At 51.1% G+C, this 11,734-nt stretch overlaps 1 protein-coding gene across 6 annotated transcripts in view; it reads right to left on the reverse strand.

Annotated features, from left to right (window-relative positions):
* The window catches only part of Tox2 (TOX high mobility group box family member 2), a 117,005-nt gene extending 105,536 nt beyond the window's left edge, over positions 1 to 11,469 (reverse strand). For 3 of the 6 annotated variants that reach the window (XM_057780733.1, XM_057780729.1, XM_057780732.1), the window contains exon 1: positions 11,320 to 11,469. In XM_057780733.1, coding sequence (XP_057636716.1) covers positions 11,320 to 11,418 — 99 coding nt within the window. In that variant the 5' untranslated portion in view covers positions 11,419 to 11,469. Of the gene's footprint in view, positions 1 to 10,077; positions 10,167 to 11,307 lie in introns of those variants that run through there. The other 3 variants (XM_057780728.1, XM_057780731.1, XM_057780734.1) reach the window with 2 other exon arrangements.
* Positions 11,470 to 11,734: the final 265 nt, after the last annotated feature.

The following is an 11,734-nucleotide window of genomic DNA, read 5'->3' on the forward strand; positions in this document are numbered from 1 at the left end:
GTTCAAGGTCACAGAGCATCTGCCTCAGCCCCAGAAGTTGAACCCAGATACTTCATCGGTCTCACGGTCACATGTGCTCTGCCACCTGGCTTTGCATTCAAAGTTAACTGAGCTGTCAAGTGGGCACAGAGAACAGAGGAAGCATGGGGCTCCAGAAATCACCCATGGGGCTGTCAGCAAAAGTTTGCAGGATGAACAAGCAAGCCTCGAAGCCCAGGGCCTACCTCCCTCTCTGGAGAGGCCAGGTCCATCCGAAACCCAACACAGCACAACAACAAAATTTATGCATGAGATTGACCTGGGGTTAACTCTGGAGTCAGAATCATTTCTAACAGGTTTCTGAGTCATTCTGAAAATGAGGCCCGGCTTCGAGATAAGCACACTCTAATTAGTTCTAATGTGGAAGCGACCTTTTGGCAAATGAGGCCTGAAGTTGAGACCTAAGGCAAGGGGCCTGGCTGGAGCTGCCAGACCCCTAGAAGAGAAAGTTCTACAATGGGAAAAGCAAGAAACAAGCAGCACACAGGTCTCTACACGTGCGCACACGGATACACGCACATAGCGTGGCTGCACGCACACTTGCACGCACAATACCTACACACATGAATACACACGCACACGCCTCTCAGGAGGGAGCTTCATGTGGAGGCCACCCACAGAGAAAGGCAAGGCCGGTTCCTCTGCCACCTGCAGCACTGCAGCTATTTGAATCAGTTTCCCCGCCTACAAGTGGTAATGGGTCAGTAAATGATTTGTGCTTATTTCTACTTTACTTTTCCCCACCAAAAAAAAAAAAAAAAAAAAAAAAAAAAAAAAAAAAAACCCACAAAATTTCAAACTCACTAAGCAGGAACTAGGTACTTTAGGCAGCTGCTAAACATACTTTCACCTTCTCCCCTTGCTTCTAAATCCCAACAGAATGACAAAAATAAGAACCTACCTACCTTAATCTATCGTAGATAAGGCAGAGGTAAATATATATCCCTTCATAACGCATATATGGTCACAATTCAGATACAGATCTGTATATCGGAGAATCCGATCGGTCCATTAGAGCCCAGAGGGCAGCAGGAAGACGACAGCAATCAGAAACACTGAGACACCACTGGATATAAAGACGTCAAAGGACAGACTGACAATCTGGGAGCCCTAAGGAATGTGCACCCCAACCCACAGTCCCTGGTAAAATGCTCCTAACCCAACTCTGTAAAATCCCAAAAGAAGCAGCTGAGGTTGGGAACTGGGCAAATGAAGAGATCCATGCATTAGTTCAAAGCCTTTGATCACTGTCTTGGCCCCAGCCTACAGCTAAAGACCAACCATATCTTATATTTTTGCTGTGAACTCAGATGAAAATAACATACGTGGTAGAAGTCGCCACATATGAAAATAACATACATGGTGGAAATCACTGCTGGCCCAGAACATCGCTTCCTTACCCCAGCACAGCCGGTACCTTGGCCTTCATCATACACCACGACAGAACCTTTCCTGTACATTATAAATCTTGCTGTAGCATCCCTGACCCCCCGCCCCGACTAGATGGCAGAAGAACCCCCTCCCCATGAGCTATGACAACCAGAAATATTCTAAAACTGTGCCCTGGTAGAGAAGCCCCGACCTGGGAACTCAAACACATAGCAGGGGCTGGCAGGATCACGGGGCTAGGTTTTCAGCCCAGTACTTCATCCCTGAGTGTTCCTGTCAGTAAACGCCGTATCTGCACAGTTGGCAGTCACTGTATTTACACAGACCCAAACCTACAGGGTGATTTATCACCTCAGCTCGGGAGAAGCAATAAAAACATATGGTCGGTAATTATTAACTTAATGAGTCATGGTAAATGGTAATTTTATATCTTAGAGAGAAGATGTTGTGTAACACAGGGTGATAAATTTTGATCAATTACTTTGATGCTTAAAACTTGCTACGGTGCAATTGGGATTTCTGGTGCCTTCTGGAGTGAGCTGGAAGATCAGGGCTTTACGGTGCATGTTGCTGGATTGCGGGCTTTCTCAGCGACATGGTGGACTTTTCTAGAGGGCCTACTGTGTGCTTGGTGCCGAGAATTCAGTCCAAACCTGAATTCTCAGCCACTCAGTGAGAAGGTTTGCATTTACCAGATGAAAGATCGTATGGATCTGTGATCTACTGAGTCAAACTGTAAACCAACAAGCACACAAAAAATCGCCAGGGGCAGTGGCAGCGCTTGATCCTTGGGAAGATGTCACATAGCTGAGTCTCAAATGGGAGTGGGGTTGTGTGGAGACATGACAGTCGTGGGAGGGTGTCCCATGCAGAGGGAAAACACCTTGGGAGATCTGTCCACCCGGTGGTGAGGAAGCCCACAGGCTACACTTCAGCCTGCTTGGTTTGGAGCAGGAGGGAGCAGGAGCGGGGGAGTGTAGAGGGACAGAGGCTTCGCTTTAGCAAATTCAGACCAGTCTCCATGATAGTTTCTTGGTCTTCTGCTGAAGAGAAAGTTCAACAGCCTGCGTGTGGCTCCCCTCCCTTGCCAGGAGCACTCAACTTCTCAAATGCTGGCCCAGTGGCTGGAGGGCACCAGGCCACTGGAGTTAGGAAACCTAAGAGCCAACCGGGAAGCTAGCACTGCTGACAAGAGGGTGGTGCCAATCCTGTTGGTCAGGGAACTGGACCACTCAGTCTTAGCCTGGAGCCTGGGGAGCAAAGCATCTTTCTGTTTTGAACACGAGGATGTCTTGTAGCACTTGGGTATGTAGCCTGGACCTGAACAGTCAGGTGGCCTCCCTAGACCTCCTGTAGGTTCTGAGGGGGTTCCCTTCACCTTGGGTTCACCTGGGCTTCATGAAAACATAATCAGAACTGGAGAGCTGCCCAGGGATGGTTTATGTCTGAGGGAAGATTGGGGACATAGTGGACACCCAGAAGGAGAGGGACACGTGCTTGGACAGAGGAAGAAGTTGGTCAGAGATGTGAATGACGACAACCACCCAGCTCTGGAGCGATAGCTGTCTCTACTGGAGAGCAGTTCCTGGTAAAGCAGCGTGTGACCCCAGAGCTGACGCTGCAGCCCGGGGGTGGGTGGCACTAGTGTGTGTTTCAAGGAGAGACATCTTGGAGTTGAATACCTCCTATCACAGCCCTTGTATGTCCAAGAAAAAAGGCCTAGAGTGGCTAAGCCGTGTGCCCAAGGTCACCAGCCCAAGCCATGGATACACTAATTGTCCTGCTTGTTTTCCCTGCCACCTAGAGAAGGGAATGGATGCTGGGAGGAAAGCCAGGCCCCACCCTTCATAGAGACAAGAGTGGACCCTTAATGGCCGAACTCTGGTGCTCTGTTCCGAGGGGATGGGAATGAAAGTGTGTCTAGCTGCCGTGAGGACTGTGAGCTCCAACCCTCAGACATGAGCTGCTGATTTGCCATTTGACAGAGAAGAGACTGGACCTCCAAATAACTTCTCTGTGTTCCTGACGTTTGAGGCAGCATGTAATTCCAGGTCTGCTGCGTTCCACGGCCATCCCACACTGGACAGCCATCCTGGGACTCTAAGAAACCAAGGAAGCAAAAGAGATGACCCAAAGGAATGACAGGCAGCCACACCGCGGAGGATCTGGGGAACCTGTGCGGTGTGCCCAGACCCAAGTGCTCCATCACGGCTGGCTGCTCCACTCACTAGGCACCGTCCTCTGGGCTGGCTCATGGGACGGTTCTGAACTCCATCACTCAAAATCACTTGGACCCTGCTCTGCTCTAGACTCCAGGCTTCCCACAGTCTTCAAATTCTGGGGCAACCAGAGACTGAGTTCCTCTAGCTTAGAGACAACCGGGCAGCCCTACACTCAGTCATTCCCTCATGTCCCCAGCAAATGTCTATTGAACCCTTATCTACCAGGCCCGCTCTGGGAACTCAAGAGTCCTCCCTTACCACAAGGACAACATCTCAAGACCCGCTCAAAAGGCCCAGTGGGAGTTGCTCACTGTAGTCAAGAGGCTGGGCTCCAGGACCCTCAGGTTCGAGGAGAGGGATGTTTTCATGGCAGCAAGTCCTCCTCTGCCAGCTCTGTGGTCCTGGTTTGAAATAGAATCGATCACTTGCTCCCACACCTGCTCCTGCCATTAGTGTCTTTGCCACAAGGTGAGGCAGTCGAGAGGCAGCATTCAGGAGGCCCAGGCTATGTTTTCTGGACTCTCAGCCTCCAAGCATATATATATGCTAAATTACCTTTTTTTAATCTTTTACCTTCAAGTTTGTTTATTTTATTTTTTTATTGTTGAGACAGTTCCCTTATGTAGCTGAGGCTAGTCTGAAATCCAAGATAACCTCTCTCTTATAAAGTTAGGCTGCCTCAGGTATTTTGTTATAGTAATGAAAAGCAGGCTTACACGGTCTTCAAAAAGCATCACCACTGCCCCCTGGTGGAGGATCCCTCCATGCACCACAATTATAAAAGCTACCCAACTGCTCATTTCATTATATCTCCATACCACTCTGTTCTGAAAGAGTGATGGTCACTGATTCAATTCTCCTTTGTACACAGGGAAGCAGAAACCCAGGGAAAGCTCATGACATGTTCAAAGTCTCAGGAGACTGGAGTGAGAAGTGATAGGCCTGGGCTGCTGTTTCTGATATATAAAAGCATGATCCTGGGAGGACCCTCTACGAGATGGGACATAACGAGTTTCCTGCAGAGATGCTGGCCTCCTGGCAGAGCCCCTTAATTCCAGCCAGGCCATAGCTCCTCCCACAGGACCATCCCTGCCCCCTGCAGAAGGAAGCCGTGACAATCTCGCCCCCACAGATGCTGTAGAGTCCTCAGATCCCCCAAGTACAGGATAGGTAGTAAGAGCAACCTCCACTTCATGGATTTTGCCAAACGGAGCCTCCAGTCATTCAGTATCCATGCTTTCCAACTCCCCATCCTTACCCGATCCTGGGCCCAGAACTGTGTGGGTGGAAAGCAAAATAAGTCACCCACCACCACTTACTTACTGAGCCATTATAAGAAGGCACTGTGCCAAGTGCTGGGCATGGTTCCTGTCTGCCAGGAGCCTACACAAAACTGTACACAAACAACCAAGCCACCACTACGCAGACTGTAACCTGTAACGTGTGACCAGCTGCAGCATCACATGGGGCCTCATATATGTGCAAATTCCAAGGGTCCATCATCCCCCAGGACCAAATGAATGGAAATCCCTGGGAGTGTGGTCCAAGAATCTGCTGTTTCAAACTTACCAGAGGCGGGAGTCTGTCTCTGCGGTTGGGCTCTCTAGCTGCTCCTGCAGAGAGCCAGAATTCACTCCCCATCACCCACAGGCTCACAACTGCCTGCAGCTCTAGCTCCAGAAGATCCAATGCCCTCTTCTGGCTCCCACAGGCATCTGTACACATGTGTACACACACACATACATACAAACATACATACAGTCATAAATAAAAATAAATGAAGCTTTGAAAAAAATTTACCATGTACCTCTCATTATAAACATAAATTTTCAAAATTTCAAGAGCCTGTCAGCAACCTTCCACCTTAAAACCACAGAATGGGGGCTGGGGTGACGGCTCAGTGGGGAAAGAGCTTGCCGCGTAAGCATGAGGACTGGCGTTTGGATTCCCCAGAATCCAGTGAAAGCCAGGCATAGAGGTACACATTTATAGTCCCATGCTGGTGGGGTGGAGGCAGGTAGACCCTAGAGAACTCTAGCAAGAATGCTGAGTTCAATGAGAAACTGATCTTATAACGTATATAAAGGAAGACGTCTATTCTGATTTGCTTTCTGTTGCTATGGTAAAACACCATGACCAAACCAACATGAGGAAGGGTTTATTTAGCTTACAGGTTACAGTCCATCATTGAGGGAAGTCAAGGCAGGAATCTGGAGTCAGAAACTGAGGCAGTAACCATGGAGGAATGCTGCTTACCGACTCTCTCCCTGCTGGCTTGCTCAGCTTGTTTCATATACAACCCAGACCCGTCAGCTAGGGAATGGCACCGCCCACGGTGGGCTGGACCCTCCCAAGTCAATTGGCAATCAAGAAAGTGCCCAGCAGACACACTCCCAGGCCAATCTTATAGAATCAATGCCTCAATTGAGAGTCCTTCTTCTCAGGTCTAAGTGTGTGTAGCATTGATAACAACTAACTCTAACTATGACAACACCCAGTGTCAACCTCTGCCTCCACATGTGTGTGCATCAGGGCACACAAACACACACACATACACACACTCACACAAATAAACACACATTTGCAAAGCCACACACCACCCTAGGCCATGGCTCACTTTAACCCTCTTGCTTACTTCATACCCAGAGACTTATTAATCATATTACTATGTATTTCATCCACAGACAGATAGATAAGCTTTGGGAGCAACAATTCGGGCTTGCTTTGTCATTGCCATAGCATTGGTTACCTAGCAAAGTTCTAACACAAAGCAGTGATCAATAAATATTTGTTGATTAAATAACAGATGATAGAACATGCCACATCCCACTCAGTAGTCACTGGGAGAGACTGGAGGAAGAGAGCAGGCGGCTGGCCACAGAGTGCTCCATGACAGTGGCACCCAGGTTAGCCTTTAAGGGGTATCAAACAGGGATAAAGGATGCCCAGAGCAGAGAGGTTAAACCTCTTACTGGAGTAGATGGCAGGTGGTTGATACCACCATTAACTAATCAATAGCTGGTCTGTGCCAAGAACTATCCTATCCTACATCTCTCCTGAGTTTCAGAAGTAGGTAACGTCCTCCAGAAGGTGGGGCTGGAGCTGCCACTGCTCTTCTAAAGGACCCAGGTGTTGGCGGAGACTGCTTGTTCATTCCTGGCCTCCCAGACTGGAAATAATCACACAGAATCTATATTAATTGCAACATTGCTTGGCTTATTAGCTTGGACTTCTTATTAACTTACTCTTACATCTTAAATTAACCCATTTCTATTATTTTATATTTTATCACAAGGCTTGTTGTTTACCAGTAAGGTTCTGGTGGGCAGATGTCTTTCTCCTTCAGTGGCTACAGAGCATCTCCCTTATTCTGCCTTCTTTCCTCCTCTACCTCTGCTTGGAATTCCTGTCTTGCTGTGCTCTACGCTGCCATAGGTCCAAAGCAGCTTCTTTATTAACCAATGGTAATAAAACATATTCATAGCATACAGAGGGGAATCCCACACCACCCAGGTTTGATTTCTACACCCCCCCCCATGGTGGCTCACAACCATCTGTAACACCAGTTCAGGGGATCTGAGGCCCTCTTCTGGCCTCCAGAGGCATTGTGTTCCCATCATTCTGCATATACAGACAGATAGACAAAATAACCGTACCCATAAAACAAAAATAAACAAAGCTTAAAGAAAAAAATTTAAAGAGGCTACCTAGGCTCAGCAATATTAAATAACTTGCTCTTTCCACAAAAAGACTTGCATAAGAGCACTCGTGGCAGACTTTATTTACAATTTCCCAGACTGGAAACAAACCCAAACAAAGTACCAAGAGTGCTGTATCTGCACGAAGCAATGTCACTCGGCAACGAAGCAGAACAAACTACACACACACACACACACACCGCACACACACCAAAAGAATCTGAAAGACAGACCGAGCTAAAAAGAGGCCATACTCAAAACGCCTATGTTACATATGAAATTCTGGGGCTTAATTGGAGTTAATAGTCCTAAATTGATCTGAAACAAAGCGTGGGGATAGAAATCAGAAAAGAAACTGGGACAGTGGATGGCTGCTGACCGGGAAGGGCACAACGGGGCTTTCTAGGGTAATGGAAATATTCTCTACCTAGACTGGATTAATAGGTACATAGGTATTTATATCTGCCAAAGCTCATTTACATTTTATTAAACTAAGTCATACTCAGAGCCTAGAGGTGGCTTGGTAGGTAAAGGCACCTGTTGCTAAACCTAGCAACCTAACTTTGACTTCTGGGGCACACACAGCAGAAGGAGAGAGCCTCAAGTTGTCCTCAGACTTCCACGCATGCCCACATGCCTACATAAATACATGTATTTTAAACTTGTTTTTTAAAAGCTATAAATCATTTTTCTCTAGTTCACAAAAGCACATATGGAACTATGAAGCCAGGTTCACCCTGTCCCAGTGGCTAACTGGCATCAGACTGCCTTGGCTGAGTTGGGAGCTTCCAACCTGGTAAGGTACCTTCCAAAATCTAAATGGAAGGAATTCGAATCTCAGTGGCTGGAAATCATAGGTCCCCAGCCCCCAAACCGCGACAGAGACTCACAAGGAGGCCAGACTACTGTCCTGCTGTGAACTGAGAAACAGAAATGCAGATTCAACCTCAACTGTGCCTTTCGCCTGCTCAGTAACCATAGGTATACTGCTCCATGACTCAGTTTCCCCATCTATGAAGCAAAGAGATCAATAGTCCCCTTCATGAGATCCCAGATCCTCCACGCCAGAGGCTAGGAGCCGCTGTGCTTACCAAGCACCGATACTACATTTTTAAATGTAACATACTTGCCTTTTATCTGGTAAGCGATTTTTCTAATGCATGGCTAGTGTTACCGTGATTAATAAATTACACAAGTATTCTGAAACTAAAATGAAGCCACGGCGGCTTTTTATCATTGTGTGTTTACTCAAACAAAAAACACCAAAAGAACAGCTAGTGCTCATGACTTCAATTTAAAGAGGCTAGGAATCTCTGTGTAGAGGATTGCTAAGGGGACAGTCACCAAGGGGATGGTCGCCAAGGGGACCGTCGCCAAGGGCCCTTCCAGGTCAACTACCCCACGGTTGTCTGACATCGTTTGGGCAAATGCTTGAGAGGCAAGCCTCTTGTCTGGGCTGCAGGAACAGAGCCCCCAGTGTGTGGGCTGTGTTCTGGCTCTGTAAACCATTTTACAGACACACCACCCCAGTTGGGCTATTACCACACCTTAGGTCTCAGTTTACCCTCCAGCTCTGATAGTGAGCCGCTGTGAGGGAGCTTGAAGCTTGGACATTTTCTTTTCCACAACCTTTCTACATCAGTTTCTGGAGTCTGAAAAAAAAAAAAATGGAGTTCCTAGTCACAGTGAACCCCATGAACCATCACGGAAGGCCACAGCCCGCTGGAGAGTCTGCCAACAGGACTCTGGCTCAAGCTGAGCCAGGTGCTCCATCACCCCACCCACACCTAAGCGCATGGTCACACCTTCCGTTCAAGCATTCTAGTGGCTTGTCCCACCCCGCTATGCTCAAAACTTCTCCAGCTATAGGCCAGGGTTCTACAGCACAGATAGAAACCTAAATCTCCACCCTCCACTTCTGCGCTCTCCCCAGCGAGTTGCGATCTCGGAGGTTCTTGGTGCTGAGTCAGAGGTTTCTAAAGCTTCCGAATAAAATACGCGGTGTGGGGGTGGGGTAGGATGGGGGGCTCGGCAGAGTCCTGCTTCCCAAAGGTGGCAGTGAGAGACAGTTTGTCCCCACTCTGATAGGGTTTGCAGATACATCACCTCCAAAAGACCTCTTTTAGCTAATCTCTACCTCCTTCTCAGCCTGGGTACCCAGACTTGAAGGCACAAATGCCCAGTCTCTATCTCGGCCTCTAAACCAGAGCGTGAACCCTGTCTTACCTATTTGGTGTTTTAAACGTAACAAAGCCAGAGGCAGAAGATGGCCCAATGCCCCATCCCTTAGCTCCTTGTAAAAAACTCCACTTGCTGTTTTTAATCTATTTTCCCACCACCACAGTGGAAGCGGCTCCGCAACCCGCCTTCTCTCTAAGGCACCATCCCCCTCTCAGGCTTCCAACTTTGCGGATCAGCGCACAAAAGATAATCTGCTCTCCCCTCGGCGAGATGCGTGCCGCCCACCTCCGCCCCGGGACGCCCCCCGCCGGCGCGGCTCACGCCTCCCGGACTAGGGTAAACTGCAGAGGGCTCCTGGCGGCAACCGCTCCCTTAGGGCCTGAGGACGCACTTGCAGAGGCCCAGCCCCGGAGGCCCTGCGTCGGCCGGACGCTCTGCTCCCGCAGTATCCCGGCAGCACCCCTACAGCCAGGAGCTGGGCGGACAGCCTGTGGGGAAGGGGATAGACCCCAGGGGGTCGCGGATCCAGCCACCCGACGCGCACTCACCACGCAGCACCGCAGAGCCCGCGCGTCTGCGCCCCGACCGCCCGGAGACCCACGCGCGCTGTTCAATCCGGGCTCCGAGTGACGAAAAGCCGCTCTCGTCTCCAGCCTGACCCGGACCGACGCACAGACCCGGGGACGCACCGACCGTCTGGTTTCCCAACTAAGTTTCAAAGTTCCCTTCCCTGCGAGGGAAGAGGATTCGGACAGCGTGGCTGCCCCTGACCCTGCCTGATGGGCTAGAAGAGGATCTGGGGTCCGACTCCTCAGGTCCCAGGATCCAGGCACAGTCTCCTGACGGCGCCGCGTTAAGGGGACCTGCCTGGAGTTGGGGACAGAGATTCTGGAAAAATGGGGGATGGGGGGCGGCTAGAGGTGCTTCCTCACTGCAGCCCAAGACGAAGGGACGCTAGCTCCCCGATCCAGGGAAGGGACAGGCCTTGATTGGACGCCACCAACATAGAATCCCAGGCGCCATGGGGGCAGTGACGACCAATTAGTAAACGGCCCAATTAGTGCGCGGCAGCGACAAGTTAAAACCCCGACGCGCGAGTGTGGACGACCAAGGGGTGGGGGTGGGGAGTGAAAGGTGTTGGAGCCCGTGACTGTCTCTGGGTGTGCCCGGGTATGACTGCGAGGCCGTCAGGGCGATTCGTAGCTGAGGCTTCTTGTCCAGGGGATGGATCAGTGTGACCGTGTGCACTTGTGGGTCATTGTGAGTGTGAGCTGGGACTGTCGGAGCTACTTCTTTGTGTGGCTGTCTCCGGTTGTCACTGGATGTGACAGCGGATAGGAACGTGGGCAGCAGCGTTGTGTGTGCGGATGGGTGAAGTGACTTGTGTATGTTAATATAGCCGTGTACGTGGGCGAGAGGCTGAGTGTGGTTGACGATAAATGACTGGCACAGTGACTTATGTGGGACGGTGAAGGCTGTGTGTGGTGCCGCCTGGTTGGGTGACAGAGAGTCGCTGCGCGTCGGCTTGTGAATGAATACGAAGTGTGGGTGAGTGTGTCACCGTGTCGTCGTGCGGGTGGCTGTCGGGCTGACTTCTGCCTGTGATCCACAACTCGGGGCGTGTGTGTGACCGCGAGGGTAGCGGTGTGAGCGGCACGTGCCCATCGACGGGGCTGTTGTGTGCGTGTCCCCCGTGTGAGCCCCAAAGTGGCCGCGTCCGCAGCCGCGAGGTGACTCCTGCCCCACGCTCGAGCCCGGGACGCTCGGCCCCTGCCTACCTTGCCGCCTACCTTGCCGCAGTGGTAGTAGTCCAGGTGCGCCAGGCCGGCCGTCTCGGCCCCGGGCCGCGCACCGACCGCGGGCGCCGAGGGATACAGGCGGACGTCCATGGCGGGCGCGGCGGCGGCGGCGGCGGCTCCCGCGGGCAGTGCCTGGGCGGGCGGCGGTGGGAGCCCTCTGCGAGCCGGTGTGCAAGCGCGGGGGGCGGACCGGGGGCGGCGCCCGGAGGGGAGCTACGCCCTCCAGCCACGCCCTCCCCCGCCCCTCCCGCAAGCGCTATTGTTCGGGCCTCGGGCGCCGCCGAGGGCAAGGGGGCCCTGGTCCTCGTCTGGGTTGAGCAGTCGCCCGGGTTCCGCCCAGCCCTCCGCCCCTAGTGTTACTTGCCAGTCCAAGTGAGCCTTTCCTGTCCCGCCTTTTGTCGCCAAG

The sequence above is a fragment of the Chionomys nivalis genome, chromosome 9 (genome assembly GCF_950005125.1).
Source record: "Chionomys nivalis chromosome 9, mChiNiv1.1, whole genome shotgun sequence".
NCBI classification, from domain to species: domain Eukaryota; kingdom Metazoa; phylum Chordata; class Mammalia; order Rodentia; family Cricetidae; genus Chionomys; species Chionomys nivalis.